Genomic DNA, 26,662 nt, shown 5'->3' on the forward strand with positions numbered 1-26,662 from the left:
ACTCCGTCAAAACCGGGACCCCAACATTAATCAGCGGACGTCACTCCTCGTTCACACAGATCTGTTCTGCCACATTAAAACAAAAACAAAAAGTATTTCTCGACATATTCCAACAACCGCACTACTCTTCTGAGAGTGCACAACATCAGAAGCATCGGTTCAACGCGAGCACACCTCTGGATCGGTTTTTACATTCATTGTCTGATCAGCAGAAGTCAGCCTCCCTTGAACCAAACAATGCTCGTGTTTAATGCTCAGATGGTTGAATTGGCGCGGGCCCTGCCTGTGCGATATGGGTACCAGTCCACCGCGTTTCCCCAGAGGGCACGGGTCCGGAGCTGGCACGGTGAACCTGCAGCCAGCCTCGCGGTCCCAACGGTGCCGGGTGGGTCTGTGAAGGGGAGGGAGGGAGAGGAGGTGGTGAATCTCGTGGAAACGGCGAGACCCGCGAGTCTGGGCCGCTAATGATCACGGCGCAGCCTCATGGAGGAGGACTCCCTGAGACCCCCTCCCTTCTCCTGCTGTGTGGCGGGGGCTATGTTTGTGCTTCGCAGTACAAACACACCGTGGTGCATTGATCGAACTATCTTCATATGTATATATAGAGGATTGCAGAGCTCGGGGAATTGTTTGTAGCGCCGGCTGCGTGGGCGGTGTGGGTCCGCGAGGCGTGGGGAGTTTGTGGAACGCTGCGTGAGGCGGGGGGAGGGGGGGGGGGCTGTGCATCCAAACCAGCGGGGTTTGACTCCCGGATGTGGTGCTCCCGTGGCGGTGGCGGTGGGGAGTGGGGGGTGGGGGTGGGGGTGAGAGGGGGGGTGAGGGGTATGGAATGCCCCTCCCGCCCCCAACCCGACCTGACCTTCACCCCGTCCCGTGAGACCCAATTACCGACACGGCTGCTCTCGCGATTTAATTAGCAGCGCCACGGGCGGGGCCGGGCAGGGGGGGGGGGTCCCTTTGCCTATCCCCCCCCACCCCGCCCCCCGGCCCCCCTCTCCGGCCCCCCTGGGGCGGCTCATCGTTTTTACTGTTGTCTTGTCTGTCTCTGTATGTTGAACTTTCCCTGTCGCATCGTACAGAGCTAGCCGTGCCAATCGGAGTTTGTCGTTCGCGAGGAGGAATTTCAGCAGCGATGCCCACACCGCGTGGTAGGGGTCAGGGTTCAGGGTTTAGAGGCGGCGATCAGCATTGAGGAGGAGGATGGCGAGGCAGGGTTAGTGGGTGAAGGTTCGAGTCAAGGGTCGGGTTCAGCCGTGGGTTTGGAGTGAGGGTCATTGTTAGGCTTTGGGGTCAATTTCACGGGTTAATGTTTGGGATTGGATCGTGGTCCGGGCGAGGGTCAGGGGTTATGCTTAACACTCAGCGCATTACCTCGTCCCATTTCTCCCCACCACCACCACCACAACGATCGTCGCCATAACAACCACAACCACCACCACCTTCAACCACTGTCCAGGCGTGGTTTGAAGTTGTGGCGCGGCGCTGGGCCGTGGCATTTGATGACCCCAACTCCCCGTGACCCCAAGCATCGCCTCGCGCGTTTGAAGCCAACATCTTTCAACGAGCACTGCTCCCCCCATCGCACCTCCCATCACATCCCAACACATGCCCTCTCATCACTCCGCTTACATCACATACCCTCCCATCACATCTCCTCCCATCACATACCCTCCCATCACATCCCCTCCCATCACATCCCATCACATCCCCTCCCATCACATCCCCTCCCATCCTCTCCTATCACTCCGCTCACAATACATCCCCTCCCATCACTCGCCTCTCATCACTTCCCTCCAATCACATCCCTCTCACCATCACAATCATAATCCATCAAATCCGTAGCGATCACCACCGCACACCCATCAACGCCGTCAACTGGACCGTGCAGTACATCGATTAATTGAGCGCAGAGGCATCGGAGGCGAGATGGGGGTGCGGAAATATGGGGCCAAACGGGCGCGACACAACCTAGAGAGGAGATGGAGCTGATGGGTGAGTGTGTGGTGGGTGAGTGTCACGGCCTAGAGAAGAGATGGAGCTGATGGGTGAGTGTGTGGGTGGGTGAGTGGCACAGCCTAGATAAGAGATGGAGCTGATTGATGCGGTACAGGAGGATGTGGAGCTGAGTGGACTTGCCGATGACCGGTACCAGCGGTGTCAAGGTCGGCCTCTGTGGAGGAGGCTCGTGAAGGACGCTACTGGGCAGTTGGAGGCAGTCGCCCTCCATCAACAACGGAGGGCGGAGGAGCGACGCTCACAACAACGAGCGGAGCGCTGGGCGGTTAAACGCAGCGCGGTGGCACAGGTGATGCATCAGCCAGTCATCCCAGTCAGTCAACCCATGGCATCTGGGTCAGTCCCGTGACCTCCTGCCATCAGCGAGTGCCTTTGACACGTCACGTGACGGCCTGAAAATGCACCTAGCCTGGCACAAGCACCGTGGTGAAATCCCCGACAATGGTGTTGGTGAGCGAGGGGCGGGGCGGTGGGGGAGAGCTGAGGAAGGGGGGGGGGGTCATGGCGGCATCTGATGCTGTCACTTGTCACCGCCAGGCGCTGGGTTCTTGTTAAAGCGCCTCGCGCTCTCTGGGGCATTGCTGCTGCTGTCACCACGGGTCTCCTCCACACAGCGCACGCGTGGTGGTGTCAGATACGAGGAGCGGTGGGCGTAGTGGTTAGCGCACTGCGCTACGATCCCGGCGAGACCCGGAGTTCGAATCGCGCTCACGGCCAATAACAGTGACGGCGAATACATGAACCGGTCCCAGGCCTACCCTCTTCGGTAGGTCGACTTGTGCAGTGTGTGTGAACATCAACGCTGGGGAGACAAAGGCGGCCGGGCGTGGTGTTGGCCACCCACCCCCTCGTGTGCAGTCGCGGACGTCATAGGTGTTCGCGAACACCACTTTCCCCAACGGTCTGTTAAATGTCTATCCGGGGGATCTTTGTCTTTGTGTGTGAGAGAAAGAGAGGTGGTTATGTGACGTGACGTGGGAGCAGAGAGAGATCAGCAGCGTGTGATGATGATGGTGATGATAATGATCACGTTTGGAGCCGGCTTCGCTCCCGCTGATAACCAAGTAGGCATTAGCCAATTAACGCACGGAGATAACAGACAATTAACACGTACAGAGCCTCGTAACGAGTGGGCGGGGTCTCCCGCCTTCACAGCTAAGCCACGATGGCGAGGAGATGTTAACTACCTCGCCTGGCACGCAGGAGGTCGTGGGTTCGACCCCGTGACCCTGACGGTGCCTGCTGCTGCTATATATTTGGAGTCTGCGTCTTTCTGCTATTATGATCACGGTGGCTAGGAGATGTTAACTACCTCGCCTGGTCTACAGGAGGTCGTGAGTTCGATTGCGACTCTGACGACGCCTGCTGCTGTATACTTGCAGTGTGCGTGTCTCTCTCTCTCTCTCTCCCCGTGGTCGCGTGGATTTGTCTCTGAGTACTTAGGTTGTTCCCTTCCACATTTAGAAACGACGTCACGCGTTTAGAGTATTTGGCTGCTATCAATGTCCACGTGGATGATAAGCTACTTCGTTGAGCTATCGTTTGTGGCCAGGTCGCTTGTGAAAAAGAGTATAATACTGTAGCTCAGTGGGCCATACCTGGTCAAATAAAGGAAACATAGTTGAGTATAGTTTAGTTCGATGATGATTATGGAACTCGTCCGTTCAGACACTCTGCACCGTAGTGTGGACTGCGAATCCCAATAATCCCATCCCTTCTGGGATCGCGGCGCCGCTGCTGCTGCTGCTGTCCCCCATCCTGCTAGAACCCCAGAGTGGGATAACGCGGACGTGCAGAGTGAACGCCTCGTCCTAGACCCAATAATCCATCGCTCTCCTCCTGCTGGTGGAGACATCAACCGCATCAGAACATCAGCGCGAGGCCGATGCTGCAAGACCGACATCGCCATCGGAGAGTGGAACATTAAAGACGCAGCCCCCGGCGTGTGAATGTGGCCCCCCTCCCCACCCCGCCCGCCCCAATGTGCTGCTGGAGGGGGGGGGGGGGGTAGTGAGCAGTGTGGACTGGGGGCTCAAGTCGTTAGTTTGGTGGGGCGGTGGCGAGTCCGCAACGTGACTACAGTCCGCGACACGTGCGTATCGACTCACTGCTCGAGATGAGAGGGCCGCACAGACGGGGTTACGAATCCCCGCTTTGCCGAGCTGCCCATCAACCCAACTCCAGGATCCCACGGAGGCCCGAGGCCTCCTCGGGCAATATCTGGCTAATTCCATGTTCCCAAGTCGGGACCAGGTCTTGGCCTGGTCGGGTGGATGTATCGCGGGTGGGGGTGACGTCGTAGCCCACTCGCCCATCGACTCACTCACCCACTCACCCACCGACTCACTCACCCACTCGCCCATCGACTCACTCACCCACTCACCCACTCGCCCATCGACTCACTCACCCACTCGCCCATCGACTCACTCACCCACTCGCCCATCGACTCACTCACCTACTCACCCACCCACCCGCTCACCCACCCACCCGCTCACTCACCTACTCACCCACCCACCCGCTCACTCACCTACTCACCCACCCACCCGCTCACTCACCTACTCACCCACCCACCCGCTCACTCACCCACCCACCCGCTCACTCACCCACTCACCCACTCTTTACCCCCAGTGCCCTGGTATGGTAATGAGCGCGGCTTAATTGGGAATTCAGAATCTCACGTTTGCCTGCTGGGGGCGAAGGGGGTATTGGGGGGTCAGGCGGGGGGGGGGGCACCATAGGCTAATCGGGGGTTTGACTGTTTGGGGTGGGTGGGGAGCTGGGGGATAAATGGGGGTCGGACAGTGATGCACACTCACACAACACACACACGTGTGCACGCATCAATAGCGCGCGTGTGTGTGCGCGCGTGTGTGTGCGTGTGTGTGTGTGTGCGTGCGGGGAGCGGTAGCGTAGCGTTTAGCGCTATGCTGCGCTACGAAATCGGCGACCCCAATTCAATTCCCGCTCACGGCCAACATCAGTGACGATTATCTGAACCGGTTTCTGCCCCCCCCCCTAGGTCGACTCAGCCTTAAATAGTGCGATGTGTAAACATCGCTACTAGGGAGACAAAGGCGGCCGGGCGTGGTGCTGGCCACCCACCCCGGCCGTGCGCCGTGCCGGCCTGCCTAGGTGCTACTCGCTAACAGCACTTGCCCCGAACAGTTTTTTTAAAGGCTATACGAGGGATCTTTGTCTTTGAATGATCTGCTAGTCATCTCAGTCAGCCAACCCTATAACACCTGGGGGAGCTGTCCCGTGACCTCCTTCCTGCCCTCCACGCTTCGCAGTGACGGCCTAGAAGGGGTGCCCCTAGCCTGGTACGAGTTCCGTGGTGACTGTGAACGCTGTTGCTACAGAGAACTGTCGGTGATAGGTGCACAGGTGCACAGGTGCAGAGGTGATAGGTGCACAGGTGATAGTTGCAGAGGTGATTGGTCCAGAGGTGCACATGTGCCGTCCCCTCGCACGCACACCTTAGGGGTGTTCTCCTGGCTCTCCGCTGTTGATCTTAGAGGAGATATAAAAACAACAACTCAAACTATTTTTTTGTATTTGACCAGGTGTATTGCTCTGAGCTGCTATATGGTGAGTTTTCAGAAGCGAGATACCCACAAACAATAGCTTGACGAAGTGGCTCATCATCACCACGTGGAAATGTAGAACGGCCGAACTACTCCAGACGGCCGACGTTGATTCTCAATGTGGAGGGGAAACCCGCAGGGCCCGGACGAAAAATCCACGCGACCACGGCCAGAGAGAGACACCGCAAACTACAAATGTACAGCAGGCGACTGGGTGGGGATCGAGCCCACGACCTCCTGTAGAGCACGCGAGGTCGTTAGCCTCTCGCATGCAGGGCGGAAATGACCTCCCTACGACACGACAGGGCAACACCCTCTTTGCCCACGACGCCACGAGACTCGGCGAGGGGTTTCCCGAGTCAACAAGAAACGACTCCCATCACCTGTGCTGGGTGCGGGGTCTGTGTGGGGGGCGTTGGGGAGACACCGGGGGGGGGAGGTCTCGCGCCCCCCGCCCGCTCCTCCTCGTCCCTGGCTCCCTGCCCCCACAACTCATCTCTCGCCTCTCGTCGGAGAGAGAACCTCCTCCTCCTCCCCCCCTCTCCTCCCCACTCCTCCTCCTCCCCCCCTCTCCTCCCAACTCCTCCTCCCAGCTCCCTCCCCGCGGCTCCTCCTCCTCCTCGTCTCGTCCCCGCGTCCGCGCATTCCAACGAACGGAGCCGTCCGGCGCTGCCCTCCTCGACTCGCTCTCTCTGCTGCCCTCAGCGCTCTCTCTGCTGCCCTCAGCTCTCTCTCTGCTGCTCTCTCTCTCGCCCTCGTCTCTGTCTCTCTGCTCTCTCTGCTGCCCTCAGCTCTCTCTGCTGCCCTCAGTTCTCTCTCTCTGCTGCCCTCCGCGCTCTCTCTCTCTGCTGCCCTCAGCGCTCTCTTTCTCTGCTGCCCTCAGCTCTCTCTGCTGCCCTCAGTTCTCTCTCTCTGCTGCCCTCAGCGCTCTCTCTGTCTCTCTGCTGCCCTCAGCTCTCTCTGCTGCCCTCAGCTCTCTCTCTCTCGCCCTCGTCTCTGTCTCTCTGCTGCCCAGGAGCCGGCACCCCCCCCCCCCCGGGCCATCTCCCCCCAAACCCCCGAGCTCTGTCGGCGCCTCTCGCTCGCCCACCACCCCCTGGACCCCCCCCCCCCCCACAGCGCGCCGCACTCCGCGCCTCCAGCCCCGGGAGTCGAGGTGAGCTGCACGGGGACGCCTCGACGTTCCACGGGCGATGTTGATGGCGATGTTGATGGTGATGTTGATGGTGATGTTGATGGCGATGTTGGTGGTGATGTTGATGGCGATGTTGGTGGTGATGTTGATGGTGATGTTGATGGTGGTGATGTTGATGGCGATGTTGATGGTGGTGATGTTGATGGTGAATTTGGTGACTGATGTTGATGGCGATGTTGATGGTGATGTTAATGGTGGTGATGTTGATGGTGATGTTGATGGCGATGTTGCTGACAGTAGTGGTAGCGGGGATGGAGTGGTGGTGGTGGTGTGTGATGTCTATGATGGGAATGGTGCGGTGTGTAAACATCGCCACCAGGGAGACAAAGGCGGCCGGGCGTGGTGCTGGCCACCCACCCCCTCGTGTGCCGTGCTGGCCTTCATAGGTGCTCGCTAACAGCACTTGCCCTTACAGTCTGTTAATGCTACACGGGGGATCTTTGTCATTTTGGTGGGGGCGGGAGTAGTGGTGATGGTGGTGGTATATAATGGGCGATGGGGCATCTGCTTGGTGGTGGTGATGGTGATAGTAGTGGAGATGGTGGTGATGATGATGATCGTAGCGGTGTATGAGATTGTGATGATAATGGTAGCAAGATAAGGTACTGGTGATGGCGGTAATGTTAGTGGTGGTGGTGTATGTGTGTGGTGGTGGTGGTGGGGAGCGGTGGCACAGTGGTTAGCGCACTGCGCTATGAGCCCAGCAGAGGCCCAAGTTCAATTCCCGCTCACGACCAATAACAGTGACGAATATTTAACCCGGTCCTCCCCTAGGTCGACTCAGCCTCAAATGAGAATCTGGTGCAGTGTGTTAACGTCGCCACTGGGGAGACAAAGGCGGCCGGGCGTGGTGCTAGCTACCCCCCCCCCCCCCCCCCGTGTACCGTGCCGGTGCTGCTCGCTAACAGCACTTGCCCCAACAGTCTGTTAAGGCTACACGGGGCATCTTTGGTGGTAGTGGTTGTGGTAATGTCTTTCGTTTGGCCAGGAGAACCTCGCTGCGTGTGTACGCGATCTAACACCCCCCAAAACCCCTCTCCTGTGGGTGGCATGGGTCGCGACAGCCGCTTCCTGCTGAGTGCTCAGTCCGACTCGGCTCCAGGAGGTGCTGCTGCTACGCTGGGGGGCGACTTGACCGATTCCGCGTCGCGTGCTCAGAGGGACCCGAGACCCCAGAGGTGATGGTGGTGGTGATGGTGGTGCTGCGGTGATGGTGGCGGTGGTGGTGGTGGTGATGGTGGCGGTGATGGTGGTGGTGCTGCGGTGATGGTGGTGGTGCTGCGGTGATGGTGGCGGTGATGGTGGCGGTGGTGATGGTGCTGCGGTGATGGTGGCGGTGATGGTGGTGATGGTGGCGGTGATGATGGCGGCGGTGGTGGTGGTGATGGTGCTGCGGTGATGGTGGTGGTGTCGGTGATGGTGCTGGTGCTGCGGTGATGATGGTGGTGTTGGTGGTGGTGATGGTGGTGGTGGTGATGGTGGTGATGGTGGTGGTAATGATGGTGGTGTTGGTGGTAATGGTGGTGGTGATGGTGGTGATGATGGTGGTGGTGATGGTGGTGGTGGTGATGATGGTGGTGGTGTTGGTGGTGGTGATGATGGTGGTGGTGGTGGTGATGATGGTGGTGGTGGTGGTGGTGATGATGGTGGTGGTGATGATGGTGGTGGTGGTGATGGTGGTGGTGATGATGGTGGTGGTGGTGATGATGGTGGTGATGATGGTGGTGGTGATGGTGGTGGTGGTGATGGTGGTGGTGGTGATGATGGTGGTGGTAGTGGTGATGATGATGGTGGTGATGATGGTGGTGGTGTTGGTGGTGGTGATGATGACGATGTCTTTGTAGAGTCTGTACGTGACCGCGCATCGAACCCCCAGACCCCCCCCCCCCGAGTCGCTCCTCCCTCTCCGTTCTCGACTCGGGTGGCGACAGCAGATCGCGCGGGGGGGGGGGCAGCCGCCTCGACACAGACAGCGAGAGGGGGGGGCGAAGAGGTGAGAGGGGGGGAGAGAGGGGGGGGCAAAAAAGAGAGGGAGGGAGAGGGGGGGGCGAAGAGGAGAGGGAGGGAGAGGGGGGGCGAGGAGGTGAGAGGGGGAGAGGGGGGGGGGCGAAGAGGAGAGGGAGGGAGAGAGGGGGGCGGCGAAGAAGAGAGGGAGGGAGAGGGGGGGGCGAAGATGAGAGGGATGGAGGGAGAGGGAGGGCGAGGAGGTGAGAGGGGGGAAGAGGTGAGAGGGGGGAGGGGGGGCTAAGAGGTGAGGGAGGGGTGAGAGGGAGGGAGGGAGGGGGGGGAAGAGGTGAGAGGGGGGGGTGAAGAGGTGAGAGAGAGGGAGAGAGGGGGGGTGAGAGTATTTGCTCCGGCAGTACTAAAAGTGGAACGACACAGAGAAGATCGGCATGGCCCCTGCGCAAGGACGACTCGCACATTCGAGAGCGGGAGAGATGGAGCGGAGGGCGAGAGAGTCAACGGGGGGGAGGGGGGGGCACGTAAAACAAAGCATTGAATAAAAAACACGAAATGATGAACGAAGCAAAGTGCCGACGACACCGAGCATCTTCTTGTGTCCTCTGATCGTAAATAAAAAGAGAGTCAACGGGAGATGAGAAGGGGACGTTGAGGTGGTTGGTTGCCTCGCAGGAGCGCAGTACTGGCCACCACCCCCCCCCCCCGTGTGTGCCTACTCGCTTCCAGCACTTGCCTCCCAACAACATACATCTGTTGAGGCTATACGGGGGAGCTTTGTCTTGTGTATTGGGGAGCGGTTGCGCAATGGTTAGTGCACTGCGCTGCGCGCCCGGCTAACACAGAAGTTCGACTCCCGCTCGCAGCTCACGGTGGCGGTCCTCCCCTAGGTCGATCCGGCCTCAAATGAGTTTGCTGGTGCGGTGTGCAAGACGTCAGCACTGGGGAGACAAAGGCAGCCGAGCGTGGTACTGACCACGCCACCACCCTACGCCCGGGGGTGTTATGCAAAAGACGAGTGACATTTATAGGACCAGTTTCCTTTTGCGCTTGCGCAGTGTGACAGACGCTCCGTGAAGACGGTGAATTAACTACGAAGGCGAAGATCCCCCACAGAGCCGTCGCCACCTCAACGCCGATGTTTGTTGCACCCCGATCCAGGTTCTCGTTTGAGGCTGAGTCGACCTAGGGAAGGCCCAGAACCGGTTCGGATATTCGTCACCGATTGTTGGGCCGTGAGTGGGAATCGAACTCGGGTGGCTGGGCTCGTTGAGCAGTGCGCTGACCACTCCCCATTACTACACTCGGTGCGTGTTACGGTCTTCACATATGAATGTATTAGCACGCATCTATAACATAAAGACAAATATTCCCCGTGTAGCCTGAACGTATTTTTGTGGCAAGTGCTGTTCGCGAGCACTCGTGAAGGCCGGCGCGGTGCACGCCGGGTGCAGTGGGTGGCCAACCCCACGCCCGGCCACTTTTGTCTCCCCAGTGCGGATGATTTGCACACCGCATCGGGTATTAATTTAAGGCTGAGTCAACCTAGGGGAGGTTCAGGATCGGCTCAGATATTGGTCGTGGGTCGAACTCGGGAATGGAACTCGATTCTCTGTCGGCTTCGTAGCGCAGTGCTGTGCTAACCACTGCGCCACCGCTCCCCACACGCAGCTACAAAGACAAGAGATTCACGGATGTAGAATAAAGGACAAAGATCCCCCGTATAGCCTTGGCAGTATTCTTTAGGTCTTTCGGTAAAGTCACGGAGATAGGTTCAAACAAATTACAAAAAACGACGACGTTTCGATAGCAACGCAAGCGATCGAAACGTCGTAGTTTTTTTTAATAATGTTTTTGAACCTCTCTACGTGACTTTACCGAAAGACCCAAAGAATATTAATTCCTGCAGTCACGAAAGCTTTGAGTCAAGCCTGAGCACGACGCTCGACCTGCCTTTGTATCCCCTCTGCTCATATTCGCCCCAATTATTTACGACGACCTATCTGGTCATCCCCTAGGTCGACTCCGCCATAAACGAGCATCAATCAGCAATGCGGAGACGAAGGCGGTGGGGCGTGCTGCTGGCCACATCAGCGCTTCGATATTTAAATTCCAGCACCACGCCCGGCCGCCTTTGTCTCCCCTAGTGCCGATGTTCTTTTTCCCACACACCGCACCAGTATATTCATTTAAGGCTGAGCCGATCTAGGGGAGGAGGTCCACCCGATATCGGTTTCAGATGATCGTCACCGATGTTGGCCCTGAGCGGGAACCGAACCCGCGTCTCTGCCCGGGGTTGATCGCGCAGAGCAGCGCTAACCGCTGCGCCACCGCTCCCCAGACACACGGATTCGCAGCTGTCCTTATAAAGGAATTGACCAAACATCCCCCCGATACACGCGGTGGTTCGGAGTCAAAGATGTCCCCCCCGTACAGCCCGAGCGGCATGTCGGGGCAAGTGCTGTTAGCGAGCAGCACCTGTGAAGGCCGGCTCGGAACACGAGGGGTGGGGTGGCCAGCACCACGCCCGACCGCCTTTGTCTCTCTAGCGGCGATGTTTACACATCGCATCAGGTACTCATTTGAGGCTGAGTCGATCTAGGGGAGGCCCAGGACCGGTTCAGATAATCGTCACTGGTATTGACCGTGAGCCGGAATCGAGCCCGGGTCGCCAGGTTCGTAGCGCGCTAACCACTACACTACTGCTCCCCACCACGTACACTCGTACACACACGTACACTCACTCATACACGTACACTCACTCATACACACACATACACTGACTCGTACACACAGGTATATATGTGTACACGAAGACAAAGATCTTCCATATTTATCCTTTTGACAGTGTCATGACCACGACACTACCGCTCCATGGAGGCGCACACACACACAAGACAAAGATACAGATCTCTCGTACGACACACACAGGGATCTTGGGGCAAGTGGAAGTGCTGTTAGTATGAAAGCAAACGTGTACACAAAGACAGACGCAACAACAACAGACGCCATTCGCCACTAAGTGGCGGTGACGTCACCACGGCGCCTGTGCCAGGCTAGGTGCACATTGAGACCACGTGAAGTGTGGAAGGCTCGCTGCTGATAGGAGGTCACGTGACAGACCCAGGTGCCACGGGTTGACCGACTGAGATGACTGGCAGATGCACCACCTGTGCCTCCTACTGTGCCAACTCGCTGCGTTTTATCCACCCAGCGCTCCGCTCGTTGTTGTGAGCGTCGCTCCTCCGCCCTCCGTTGTTGTTGGAGAGAGACTGCCCCCAACTGCCCAGTAGCGTCCTTCACGAGCATCCTCCATAGGAGCCGATCTTAACACCGCTGGTACCAGTCATCGGCAAGTCCACTCAACTCCACATCCTCTTTTACCACATCGCTCAATTTCTTATCTAGCCCCTGCTGTGCCCGTTTAGCCCCCTCTATCCAGCCAAATAGAAACTTCTTGGGCATGCGGTTGCTGGGCATGCGACCCACATGACCCAGCCAATGAAGCTTCGCCTGCCAGAGGAGCTCACTAATGGGAATTTCAAGATCTTCAAGCATCTGTGAGCTCCTCACACAATCATGTCTGGTTAAACCCAGGATTGGATCGTAGACAGGCCAGCTTAAATGTTTCAAACCAGCGCATATGTGCCTCAAACGGCCCCACGTTTCACGAGCATAGATAAAGGGAGGGCATAACCGTGGCCAAGAAGACCTGGAGCTTCGTATTGAGCGATAGGCCAGGTGTTACTGAGCTGATGAAAACAATGCCGCTCAACTGATTCGGAGTGAGACCTCTTATGACCAAGCGGAGTTGGTCGCAAGCACACTGCCCAGGTACAGAAACTGCTCTACCCTCTCCACAACTGCCCCATCACTCGTGTGCAGTTGAGAGAGTGGAGTATTGGATGGCCCAAGCAGGTCCTTTGTTTTGGTGAAGTTTTCAACTATTCTCGGGTGAGCATAAATTACCAGGTCATCAGCATGCGTAACATGGTTGATCAATCGGGAGCCATCCCTTATCCGCACCCGGCCATCGATCAGCCTCCCTTTGTATCTATACCAGACGGAAATTCCGCCAGTACAGCCATGGAAAGCTTCTCGAACTACGTGGTCAAAGAAGATGTTAAATAATTTAGGAGCCAGAAGACATCCTTGTCGCACCCCAAGGTGAATAGGGAATGGCTCTGACTCCCGGCCACGTAGATTTAACTGGAACTGCCCAACACATGAAGGTCCTTAACCCAAAGGGCCAGGGACTCAAAACGCACGAAGAACAACCAAGAGCCCTGGTCTGATGATGGTATCATAGTTCTTTACTAGGTCAAGAAAGCAGAGATGTAGGTCCTGTTGGAATTCCCTACACCTTTGCTGCAGCAGGATAACAGAGAATATGGCATCCTTGCAGGACCGCCATGTTCAGAAATCACATTGGGGCTCCGGCAAGCATCTCCTCGGGGTGCCTGGCAAGGGGGCGATGCTGAATAATGCTTGCCAGGACCTTTCCCGGCACACTGAGGAGGGAGATGCCTCCATAGTTGTTGCAATCAGTTTGGTCCCCATTCTTGAAAGGGGCGACAACCAAGTCATCCCTTCAATCTTGCGGAACCCGTCCTGTGGACCAGATGTTTGTAATTATGTCAAAAAGAGCAGACTGTAAACAATTGCCACCCTACCTCAGCAGCTCGCTTGAGTGATCCTCTCTTGCCCGATGCTTTACCTGGTCTCAGGCTCAGCACCTCACTTCCTCAACAGATGGCAACATCAGCCACTCAATCACAGGGAGTGACTGACTACTTCCTCCAATATTTGATGCACCACAGCCCCAGCAGAGTCAGCGCCCACCTTTCCCCATGATGTTGTCTGAGCTTAGAAAGTTGCCTTGCCATAATACCGAACAGAAATGCTCAGCAAAACCCAAAAACATGTTCCTGTGAACCACCACTCGTTCTCTTAAAGTGGTAATAGGTGTGGCAAGTTCGTTCTGGGACGGAATTAAAGAGTGATTTGTGATCGCGCACTACTGAGGCAGTTTCCATCTCCTCGGCAACCCGCGACCACCACTCATCCTTGCAGCGCCGCACGGCTCTCCGAGCAAAGGCTGCGGTAAACCTCCTCATTCTCTGACGTGGGATATTGTAGATGGTGGGTGTGGGCTTGCCGGTTTATCTCGGCTAGCTGGAAGACCTCCCTCCGTCAGCCAGGGTCTCTACGGAGGTCTGGACCGCGTACCCAATACAGCCATAGCAGCTGCATGATCCAAAATCCTGAACCTCACCAATTCCCCTCCAGCGTTAGGAGCGGACGATGCCAGCCCCAGCTGCATGCTATAATTATATGTTCGCATGCAACTTTCATCAGCTAGCCAAGATCAGACTACTGTGGGTTTTAATGGGGTCCTAGATGCCCACAACCGCATTAGAAGAATGGCAGACGCATCTTACAGATGGCAAGCTGATGGTCAGTGTGCAGATACAGCATGGTGTTAGGTCCTGGTGTTAAGAACGTGGGCCCGCATCCGCTGTTGCCGTCGCTGTTTCGCCCAGCAGACATCCTTGCTTGGCGAGCGTCTAAGATGTTGTGTGGATGATGCGCCGATGCCGGAACGGCGTGCTGATGACTACAAGCTCATGGGCTGCACAGAATTCGTGCAGCCTCCTACCGTCATTACTGAGCTGATCTGGCCTATGACCTCCAATCGCTGCGGCTCAGGTGCCACTTTACAGCACATTATTAAGATCCCCCGTAGAGCCCTAAACGACTTTTGGGGCAAGTGATGTTAGCGACCACCTATAAAGTCCGGCACGGTACACGAGGGGGGCGGGTGGTTAGAAACACGACCGACCGCCTTTGTCTCCCCAGTGGCGATACACACCCCAACCAGGTACCCAATTGAGGCTGAATCGATCTAGGGGAGGCACAGGACCGGTTCAGATAATTCTCACCGGTGTTGGCGTCCGTGAGCGGGAATCGAACTCGCGTCGCCGGGTTTGTAGCGCAGCGTAGCGCTAACCACTACGCCACTACTCCACGCACACACACGTACGCAGGCACACGTACGCGTACATTATCGCGTGCCGTGAGTGGCGGATCGAGGCGATTATTGACGAAATTAATCCCATGCAGTAAAATGTATCTCACACAGAAAGCAGAGCCGAGATAAAAGGGGGATCGGGGCCGAGGGGGTGGGGGGGGGGTGGACCCTGAGAGGTCACGGCACAGGCGTCACCCGCCGTAGTGCGGAGGTGGACGGAGAGTGGAGACAGCGGCGTGCCCTATACAGCTCTGCATTAGATCCAGCTCTGCATTGCATTAGATCCAGCAATGCGTTAGATCCAGCTCTGCATTGCATTGGATGCACCATTGCATTAGATCCAGCAATACACCAGATCCACCATTGCATTGCATTCGATCCAGCAGTGCATTAGATTCAACAATGCATTGCATTAGATCCAGCAGTGCAATGCATCAGATCCAGCATTGCATTGCAACTCTCATTACAATTAGCATTACATTGCAGTTAGCATTGCAGCTAGCTTTAGATTGCAACCAGCAATGTAACTCGATTTAAATTGCAGCCAGCATTGTATTGCAGCTCGCATTGCAATTAACATTGCATTGCAACCGGAATTACAACCAGTTTTGCATTGCAACGCGCATTGCAACTAACATTGTATTGCAGCTCGCAGGGCAACTAGCATTGTATTGCACCCAGCATTTGCAACCAGTTTTGCATTGCACTTTGCATTGCAACAAGCATTTCCATTAGCATTGCATTGCAACCAGCTTTACATTCCAGCTAGCATTGTACCTAGCATAGCAAATAGCATTGCATTGCAACCAGCATTGCAACCAGCTTTACATTCCAGCTAGCATTGTACCTAGCATAGCAAATAGCATTGCATTGCAAATAGATCCAGCATTGCATTGACTCCACTGGCCAATCAGAGTGTTCGCTGTCGTTGCTCCAGCGCTACTAATTCACGTGACACACGATGCGCGCCCCCGATTGGCCGAATTCCAATGACCCGCCAAACTCAGGACCAATGGTGAGTGCCACGCGCCACGGTGGCTCGGAGATGTTAACTCGCTCGCCTGGTACGCAGGAGGTCGTGGGTTCGATCCCGACCCTGACGCCTGCTGCTGTATATTTGGAGTTTGCGTGTCTCTCTCCCCGTGGTCGCGTGGATTTTTCTCCGGGTTCTCCGGGGATTTACACCACATTTAGAATTAATATCACGTGTTTAGAATATTTAGCTGCAATAAATGTACACTTAATAAGTCACTTAATTGGGCTATCATTTGTGGCCAAGTCGCTTCTGAAAAAGAGCTACATATCTCAGTGGGCCTTACCTGGTAAAAAAAAATAGATGACTTTTTTTAGAGTGGTAAGCGGTGTCAGGTGAGTGTTTAGCGAACGTCAGATAACCATAACAGGAGCGCCACGTGACCCCGTGTGTGGGACGGGCTGCCCTCTGGTGTAGAATTACAGCTATAATCTGGAGCTATACTCACCATACACTCACCACTTACCAGACGCTCACCTGACACCACGTACCAGCCACTCACCTGACAATCAACCGGACGCTCACTATTCACCCATCACTCGTATGACACTCACCAAATGCTCACCACACGGTGCGTGCGTGCGCACGCGCGCTGGTTTGGTTATCTCCGCTGTTCCTCACTCGTCGAGGGCTCTGCGACTCGCGCGGTCGGCCCCAATTCCGTTGGTTGCAACGGAATTGGGGCCAAACATCCAAATAGAGGACCGCAGAGCTTGGGAAATTGTTGCTCAGCATCGGTTCGGGCTGCCTTCACCGCTCGTCTGTGGTCTCCCCCGAGAGAGGACGATTTTGCCCGCGTCCAAAACACCAGCGGTCTGAGAGGGTCAATTCCATAAATGTAACGGGTTCCTCATTACAACATTTCAAATAAAACGCCCAATGTAACAGCACACTCATGACAAAAACAATGCAATAGTTATTGGACTCAGTGTGGTTTTCCTGGAATACTTAAAGGAATGAATATTATTGGACGTGGCTGGCAGTCCTCTCCTCCTCTGACTGTCCGTCTGTTCAGTCAGCCAGCAAAACTTGTAAATATAAAACAAACATATAATGGTATGGTTACGCTATAAATAATTAGGAAACATTCATTGGTAGTAAATCCGTTACTTAATCATTTGATTAATGAAGTGCCGACACGAATCGTGATTCATTTCGCAAGCAAACTTTGGGCGACATCTCTGCGTGAGTAGAAAATGCAACGGCTGTGTTGTCGACCCTCCTCCACCCGACGCAGCAGCCAATTCAAAAAAATACACACAAAGTTGTCGCTCGATGAGATGAACCAAAAAGCTGCGATGTATTACCGGAGAACGACCCACACGCATTTGACGATGTCCGACGTTTCAATGGTTAGTTACCACCACCAGCAGCAGCAGCATCAGGCGATAAGCCAGAGGTGTGAAGGTCTCCCCCAGTCGTGGAGGCCCGGTCACCACCCATGTCCTCATCTGTGTGGTGGTGGTGGGTGGGTGTGTGGCACATTGAGAACAGCACGCCTCCCTATTTAAGGCCCAATATTGGAGGAGAAACGTCGGACCAACGATGCTGCAGCAGTAACAGATTGGCGCGTGTGTTCATCACGTGGCAACTTTATGTGAATTGGCTTTGTCGGGTGGCGGAGGGGTACACGACGCAACGTTGGCATCCTACTCCCGCGGCGATCTGACCCGCAGGATTTTGTAATAAAACATTCAACAGGGCTGAACCGACACATCCATCTCTGTAGCGTATTCTATGTACGTTTTGCATAATGTATGTAGCAGTCAATAATCTCAGAAGCTCTTGTCATATTGATCTATCCAGTCTTGCATCGGAGGGAGCCCAATTTGTTGTACAGTGGCGACGTGTCGGGCAACGGGCCTTCTGCACAGCACGTGCACCGGTTGAGATGACCACTCTTGGTGATCGCCACTGATGTGAGCCGTGGCAGTGGAGTCGAACTCGTTTGGAATGGCTCACAGCGCCAGGGCGCTCAGCCGCTCATCCCGAGGTAGCTCATTAGCCGCTTGTTGCAGAAGTTCGCGGTTCTAATCCGGACTGCTGCCCCGGTAAATACTGCGGTGGCGAGGCACGAGCTGTAAAATGCGACATCGTGGACGTTACAGATCCCATGACGACATTCGCAAGAGTTGGGCCATTCTGTGCCTGGCGTCACTGTCCAAATATTGTACGACAAAACAAAGACACCACGACTTACTCAATTTGGGTATCGCATGCGGCGGCAGCAGCAGCGCCACTCATCACTCATTCCTCCTGCGAAAGCTTTGCAGAACGCTCCTGAAAATGAGTCCTGAGACTCCGGGAGGCTTCCCTGGGCACAACAAGCAGATAATAATAATAGTGTAGTCGTCGTAGTTACAATGTTGATTGATTCATTAATTAATTCGCGAGCTTATTCCTCTCCCGCGGATGAACGAGATGAGAACGCGCAGGCAGTCAGCCAAAATCTGGTCAGCTGACCGGAGGGGGCGGATGGGTGGTGGGGGGGTGACGCCCAGATGGTCGCCCCCCACCCCCGTTACCCCCCGAACTCCTCATCCCGTAGCGGATTAATCACCCACTCTCACTCCGACATGCTCGCACTGAGCACTCTCTCACTGCCCCTCACTCTCGCAATCTGCCTCTCACTCAATCCCTCCACCCCCCCCCCACGAACTCTCTCAATCCTTCCATCAACTCAAAATCCTGCCGCCCGACTCGGAATTACACCACGCACGTGCCACGCACGCGCATCGCGCATCATGGTGATGGCGACGACGATGATAATGATGATGTTGATGGTGGCGGTGTGTATGATGATGGTAGTGGCGGTGTGTATGATGATGGTAATGTTGATGGTGGTGGTGTGTATGATGATGATGCTAGTGGCGGTGTGTATGATGATGGTAATGTTGATGGTGGTGGGGTGTATGATGATGATGCTAGTGGCGGGGTGTATGATGATGGTAATGTTGATGGTGGTGGGGTGTATGATGATGATGCTAGTGGCGGTGTGTATGATGATGGTAATGTTGATGGTGGTGGTGTGTATGATGATGATGGTAGTGGCGGACTGTATGATGATGGTAATGTTGATGGTGGTGGTGTGTATGATGATGGTAATGTTGATGGTGGTGGTGTGTATGATGGCTCAGCCTCAAATGAGTACCTGGTGCGGTGTGTTTCACATCACCACTGGGGAGACAAAGGCGGTCGGGCGTGGTCCTGGCCACCCACCTCCTCGTGTACCGCGCCGGCCTTCATAGGTACTCGCTAAAAGCACTTGCCCCAACAGTCTGTTAAGGCTACACGGGGGACCTTTGTCTTTGGTGTGTATTATGATTGCAATGTGCATGATGATGATGATATTATTATCATCTATATCATGGTCGTGGTGAGAGTAATGATGCTGCTGCTTATGATTGTATAAATTATTATAATAGTTGTGCTGATGGTGATGATTAAGCTGTAATATGTATCATCATGATGATGTTGCTACTGCAGCTCCTGCTGCTGCTGTATCTGATGATTATGATGCTCGTAACATTGTCGTTGCTGCTGATGATGATGGTAGTGTTTATGGTGATGATGATGGCGGTGATGATGATAGTGTTTATGGTGATGATGCTGGTGGTGATGGTAGTGTATGGTGATGATGGCGGTGGTGGTGATGGTAGTGTATATGGTGATGATGGTGGTGGTGATGATGATGGTAGTGTTTATGGTAATGATGATGGTAGTGGTGATGATAGTGTTTATGGTGATGATGGTGGTGGTGGTGATGATGATGGTAGTGTTTATGGTGATGATGATGGTGGTGATGGTAGTGTTTATGGTGCTTATGATGATGATGATGAGTGGGGTCCTCCCCCCTCCCCTTGGACAGTGATATTCATCTCCAGACACCAGAGCGATGCGCTCATTTAACCCTCACCACGCACACAGCAAACAAAGACAAAGATGCCCCGTATAGGGTCAACAGACTGTCAGGGCAAGTGCTGCTATTAGCGAGCAGCACCTATGAAGTCCAACACGATACACGACACTGTGGCGCGGCTGTCACCACTCCCGGCCGCCTTTGTCTCCCCCAGTCGTGATACACCGCGCCAGGCATTCATCATTTGAGGCTGAATCGACATAGGAGAGCCACACAACCGGTTCCAATAATCGTCACTGATTGTTGGCCGTGAGCGCGAATCGAATTGGGTTCGCTGAGGGTTCATCGCGCAGTGCGCTAACCACTGCTCCCACCGCTCCACATAGTATAGACAAATCCTCCGGATAGCTTTAACTGAATTTTTGGGCAAGTGCTGTTAGCGAGCAGCGCCTATGAGGGCCGGCACGGCACACGAGGGGGTGGGTGGCCAGCACCACGCCCGACCGCCTTTGTTTCCCCATTGGCGATGCTTTACACACCGCACCAGGTACTAATTTGAGGCTGAGTCGACCTAGGAGTGACCCAGGATCGGTTCAGATCATTATCGGCACTGGCATTGACCGTGAGCGGATGAGGATACGCGCATATACAGAATACACGTGCAGTACACACTCACAACAGTACACAATCACAACAATACACACAACAGTACACAATCACAACAGCACACACTCACAACAGTACACACTCACAGCAGTACACACTCACAGCAGTACACACTCACAGCAGTACACAATCACAACAATACACACAACAGTACACACTCACAACAGTACACAATCACAACAGTACACAATCACAAGAGTACACAATCACAACAGCACACACTCACAGCAGTACACACAACAGTACACACTCACAACAGTACACACTCACAACAGTACACACGACTGTTTGAGCCCAACGGTCCCTTGGGTCTTACCTAGGTCGACTCAGCCTAAAATCAGTACCCGTTTTCGGTGGCAAATATAAACACTGGAGAGACAAAGGTGGCCGGGCATGGTGCTTGCCACACCAACAACGCCCCGTCGTGCCGTCGTTATTAGCTTCATACGTGGTGCTCGCTAACAGCACTTGCCCCAATATCCTGACGAGGCTATGCGGGTGGTCTTTGTCAGTGGGGTGTCTGTGGGCGATCTCTGCGTCTGCGAAGGCAATAGAGTCGGGGAGGTGGGGGCAGGTCTTTGTCTGTGTGTGTGTCTGTGTGTGTGTGTCTTTGTCTGTGTGTGTGTCTGTGTGTGTGTCTTTGTCTGTGTGTGTCTGTGTGTGTCTGTGTGTGTGTCTGTGTGTCTTTGTCTGTGTGTGTGTCTGTGTGTGTGTGTCTTTGTCTGTGTGTGTGTCTGTGTGTCTGTGTGTGTGTCTGTGTGTCTTTGTCTGTGTGTGTGTGTGTCTGTGTGTCTGTGTGTGTGTCTGTGTGTGTGTCTCTACACCTCGTCACGCTGTCACAGTGCGCAGTCTCGGAATGACGGGCGCAGCAGCAGCAGCAGACTCCACTAATTAGACAATGGGGGGGAGGGGGAAACCCCCCCCCCCACTTCCGTATCCACTCCCCTCTCTCTCCCCAACCCCCTCCCCTCTCCCTTCTTGCCCCTCCCCTCTAACCCCCTCCCAGCCCCTCCCCTCCACCCCACCCAGCTCCCCCTCTCCCCCCAACCCCTCCCCTCCCCCAACCCCTCCCCTCTCCCTCACCCAGCCCCTCCCCTCTCTCCCCACGACCCATTCCCCTCTTCCCTTCTCCCCCGATGCCACGACCCCCCTCCCCCAACACATCCCCCCTCCCCCAACACATCCCCCCTCCCCCAACACATCCCCACTCTCCCCCCAGCCCCTCCCCCCTCCCCCAACACATCCCCCCTCCTCCAACACATCCCCCCTCCCCCAACACATCCCCCCTCTCCCCCCAGCCCCTCCCCCCTCCCCCAACACATCCCCCCTCCACCGCAGCCCCTCCCCTCTCCCCCGGCCCCTCCCCCCTCGCTCGTCCTCTGACGCGAGACGAAGCTGAATGAGATGGCGAGCGGGTGGTGGTGGTGGTGAGGCGGGGAGACTGCGCTAGGCGGAGCGAGGTGGTGAGGAGGAGGGCTTGGTGAGGAGGGGAGAGTGTAAGGAGGGTGCCGTGAGTGAGGTGAGGAGAGAGGTGAATGAGGTGAGCGAGGTGAGGGAGAGTGAGGTGAGCATGGTGAGCGAGGTGACAGCGAGGTGAGTGTTGCTGAATGAGCGTGGTGAGGGAGAGTGGGGTGTGTGTGGTGAGGTGTGTGTGGTGAGGTGTGTGTGGTGAGGTGTGTGTGGTGAGGTGACAGTGGTTAGGTGAGTGAGGGTACGCTCGCTATATTAACGTCAACCGTGCCGTATCGTGCTGCAGTTTACCAGGCACGACATTAACGTCAATTATAACGCGAACACGGATCATTATCGCGGGGCTGAAGGACGGTGAGGATGGTGAGGATGGTGAGTAGGCGGGAGGGTGTGTTGCTGTCAACATCGCGCCCTCCTCGCTCCACCCTCTGCGTGGTGAGGCGAGGGAGGAGGAGGAGGGAGAGGAGGCGGCGTGATGATGATAAGGAGGGAGGGAGGGAAACACGAGGAGGATGAGAGATAAAGAGGTGGGAGGTGAAGGAGGGAGCTCTGAGGGTGATGAGGAGACACGAAGAGGTGGAATGAGGAAGCATGAGGAGGAGGAAGAGGAGGAGGTGTAGGGGGAGGAAAGAGGTGATGGCGAACGCTCCCACCACCTCGCATCGATTCAATCCGAGACGGTAAAATAAATAAATAACGCGGCGGTGGAAAAAAAAGTCTGCGCGGAGCTCGAAGGGAGGGGCGGGGGAGGAGAGGGGGAGGGGCGGGGGGGTACCCGGCTCCCAGACGACCGCAACCCGGGCACGAACCCATGCCCTCGAGTTTCCGTGTACCAATGTCTCCCTTGCCAGACCTCCCGTCTCTTCCTGTCCCCATGTCTCTCTCTCCCCGTGTCTCTCTCTCCCCGTGTCTCTCTCTCCCCGTGTCTCTCTGTCCCCGTGTCTCTCTCTCCCCGTGTCTCTCTCTCCCCGTGTCTCTCTCTCCCTGTGTCTCTCTCTCCCCGTGTCTCTCTCTCCCCGTGTCTCTCTCTCCCCGTGTCTCTCTCTCCCCGTGTCTCTCTGTCTCCGTGTCGCTCTGTCTCTGTTTCTGTCCCCGTGTCTCTATCTCCCCGTGTCTCTCTCCCCGTGTCTCTCTCGGTCCGAGACAAAGATGCATGGTGTGGACAAAGAGACGTGGGGACAGAGAGACACGAAGACAGAGAGACACCGAGACTCTCGGTGTCTCTCTGTCCCCGTGTCCCGATGTGCCGACGTCTCTCTTCCCTTGCCCCCCCCCCCTCCGAGTTATTTATTTATTTGTTGCTGGGATGGGAGATGGGGGGAGGGGGAGTCGCCCTCTCAAGGTCCCACGGCCGCGAGTCGTGGAGACGTTGGGGGTTGTTTTTTTATGCTGAGCAGACCTTGAGGAGGGCCGCGTGCCAACCTCCCTCTCCATTTCGCTCGTATCGACGTGCACGAGCGCAGATTCGTCCTGCCCTCTAACCAGCCCCTCCCCCGTCTCCCCCCGCCCCCCCCCCTGCCCCCCCCTGCCCCCCCCCCCTGCCCCCACTAAGGGTGTGAGTCATTGGGAAGGAAGCGTCTCGGCGTGAGAAGACATCACACCCTCAGCAACAACAACATCAACAACAACATCACAACAACACATCAACAACATCAACATTCATCATCGGCAGCGTCATCATCACTGTCAGCAAGCAGGATATATTAGCAGTCGCAACTGAATCATAAGCATCAAGAATCACGAGATTTAGTCAGAGCGTAGAATACGCAGCGGCATCGTCAACATCATCATCCGCAGCAGCAGCCAGTGGCAATCTTAGCAGCATAATCAACATCATCATAATCAGCAGGCCGCCATGGGCAAGCAGAACAGCAAGCTGGCGCCCGAGGTGCTGGAGGATCTGACGAAGAGCACCGAGTTCAACGAGCACGAGCTGAAGCAGTGGTACAAGGGCTTCCTCAAGGACTGTCCCAGCGGGCGCCTCAACCTCGACGAGTTCCAGCAGCTCTACGTGAAGGTAACGATGATGACAACGGTGGCGGTGACGATGACGGTGGTGGTGATGACGTGACGATGATGACGGTGGTGGCGATGATAGTGGTGATGGTGATGATGATGACGATGGTGGCGATGATGACGGTGATGATGATGATGACGCTGGTGGTGATGATAACGGTGGTGATGATGATGATGAGAGTGGTGATGATGATGACGACGGTGGTGATGATGATGACGGTGGTGATGATGATGACGGTGGTGATGATGATGGTGATGATGATGATGACGACGATGATGACGATTATGATGACAGTGGTGGTGATGGTGGTGATGATGATGATGACAGTGGTGATGATGATGACGGTGGTGGTGATGATGATGACGGTGGTGATGATGATGGTGGTGATGATGACGATTATGATGACGGTGGTGATGATGGTGATGATGGTGATGATGATGATGGTGGTGATGATAATGACGATGGTGATGATGACGGTGGTGATGATGATGGTGATGATGATGACGATGATGATGATGGTGATGATGACGGTGGTGGTGATGATGACAGTGGTGATGATGATAACGATGGTGGTGATGATGATGGCGATAATGATGACTGTGATGGTTGGTGGTGACGACGATGATTCATTCATTTGTTGTCCTTCCCCCGCACCTCCCGATTATCGAGGTTGGCTAGAGGTACGGTGCGAAAGAAGTTGAGCATACATCTGCACATTCCTAACCGCATAGTCGGCTAAGGACCCTTCCGCCAAACGAGTGACCTTTTGCCTTGAGCTCAGTTATACCTCGATATGCGAATAAATTGTATTCTCATTGTATAGAGTTCAGTAGGTCGACGAATAGAAAAAGAACGTATTCATGGCGTGCATTTATTTATTATTTTACTTTATTTTTCATCTTTGTGTGTAAAATAATGGATGAACAATTTTCGTCTCTCTCCAAAGTTGGTTGTACCGAAACGTCGTGTATCGAATATCCGCATATCGAGGCATTCCTCTGCCACTATTGCACACCTATCAACCCCGTGCCTATCTCATTACAGACCCATTCACGCCTTACTGGTCACTGTTCATCCTACAAAGTCCCATCATAAGGGAGAAACACAAAAAATAGACAAAACACTTAGGCTTTCGCGACCAATATTATCCATAGTAAAGGTTTATGGGTTGGATCGCATACGCATAAATGTGTCGTAACCCTCCACCACCCGACACAGCCAGCAAGGTGTGTCACGTGAACAAAATGCGCCATTCTGACATTAGGCTGCACGTGCACGGTTCATCTCCGAGTCTTGATCACAATCCTTATTTAGACTGGAGGAATCCGATGAGCCATGAAGCTCTTTCTTTCACAGGCGTCAGCATTTCCATCTTGACAGTGTCCAGCGAGCCTTACCTGGTGAACTAAAAAATAGTTTAAATATCAAACCGAAGAGTACTCAGCGGCGCTCTCGCTCTACTTTGTGGTTAGTTGGACGTTAAAGACGCCGTGACGTCGTTGCGTGTGCCGGGCTCACGGTCAAACAGTCGAGAGAGAAGAGAAGTCCCCGACTCTACAAGTGACTCGATTGGGATGGCACGCTGCTGCGGCGGTTAGCGCACTGCGCTACAAACCCCGGCGAGCCGAGTTCGATTCCTGCACACGGCCGCCAACGGCGGTGAGGATTATCTGAACTGGTCCTGGCGCCCCCGACTCGGCCTCAAATGAGTAGCTGGTGCGGCGTGTAAACATCGCCACTGGGGAGACAAAGGCGGTCGGGCGTGGTGCTGGCCACTCCCTCGTGCGCCGTGCCGGATACTTACTCACAGCTAGGCCTCGGCAAGGTAAAAGTTAAAATGTAAAAACAACGAGCCTGCCTTTACCTTACCTTTTATCTTACCACGATACAATCACTCTACTCTACCTTTTACCCTTTAGCAGGTAAGGTAAAAGGTAGAAAGCAATGAGCCTACCTTTACCCTACCTTGTACCCTTACACCATACAAATTACCCGATTACAGGGTAATTACTGGGGTACTACTACACATGCAAAAGGTTTATAACGGTACATGCTGGGTAGAGCGCTTTATTCATATAGAATACTCTCGATGACTCCAATTTGACACGCTTTCTTTGAACTCACTCTGTTGTTGTCGTTGTTGTATCCTCAAATCTTGTAACTCAATTTTAACCCACTTCCCAATGTGGTATCGACTGCAAACTTGGTATACTTGTGTCATACTGATGACAACACTATATTCTATCATAAATATATATTTATTTTATTAAACATTCTTTTTTATATGTTATGTTTCTGCTTGGGTCTAATTATCCACCACGCCTTACATTATGGCAAGCTTCGGGGCCATTCCTGGAGTCATGGAGTTCTGCCATTACTAGTACATTTAATAAAAGCGTGTTTAAAAAAAAGTTTCTGTAAATGTTACTTATTAAAAGGAGGCCACGGATTGCGCCACGGAGCTTCTAGCGGTAACCAAGGCACCGTATTTACCGGGTAATACTTGGCGCTACCTTTACCCTACCGGGTAATTCTTTCGAGCTACCTTGACCCTGTACCCTTTACCCTTACCCCTTGGCATGTCGACACCTTTACCCTTCTTTACCTTGACCCTGTTACCCGGTAAAAAGGGTAAATTACCTTGCCTTGCCGAGGCCTACTCACAGCACTTGCCCCAACAGTCTGTTGACAGGAAGCTATACAGAGGAGAGCCTACGTGTTAAACTATACAGGGGATCTTTGTTTAACTTTAGAACTCGGAGGAAATCCTTGAAGAACAAGGAGAGAAGACAGATCCCCCGTATAGCCTGAACGGACTGTTGGGGCAAGTGC

The 26,662-nt window shown here is 54.7% G+C and overlaps 1 protein-coding gene and 1 pseudogene across 3 annotated transcripts in view; both read left to right on the forward strand.

The window, feature by feature from the left end:
• Positions 1–6,239: 6,239 nt before the first annotated feature.
• Positions 6,240–26,662, forward strand: part of LOC133344138 (visinin-like protein 1) — a 28,287-nt gene continuing 7,864 nt past the window's right edge. Inside the window, exons 1-3 of one of the 3 annotated variants that reach the window (XM_061554136.1) lie at positions 6,240–6,756; positions 7,860–7,973; positions 23,366–23,830. In XM_061554136.1, coding sequence (XP_061410120.1) covers positions 23,669–23,830 — 162 coding nt within the window. In that variant the 5' untranslated portion in view covers positions 6,240–6,756; positions 7,860–7,973; positions 23,366–23,668. Of the gene's footprint in view, positions 6,757–7,859; positions 7,974–21,843; positions 22,186–23,365; positions 23,831–26,662 lie in introns of those variants that run through there. The other 2 variants (XM_061554137.1, XM_061554138.1) reach the window with 2 other exon arrangements.
• LOC133344330 (U6 spliceosomal RNA) lies at positions 9,143–9,225 on the forward strand (annotated as a pseudogene).

Source organism: Lethenteron reissneri, chromosome 19 (genome assembly GCF_015708825.2).
Source record: "Lethenteron reissneri isolate LAM-NWPU_2019-01 chromosome 19, ASM1570882v1, whole genome shotgun sequence".
NCBI classification, from domain to species: Eukaryota; Metazoa; Chordata; class Hyperoartia; order Petromyzontiformes; family Petromyzontidae; genus Lethenteron; species Lethenteron reissneri.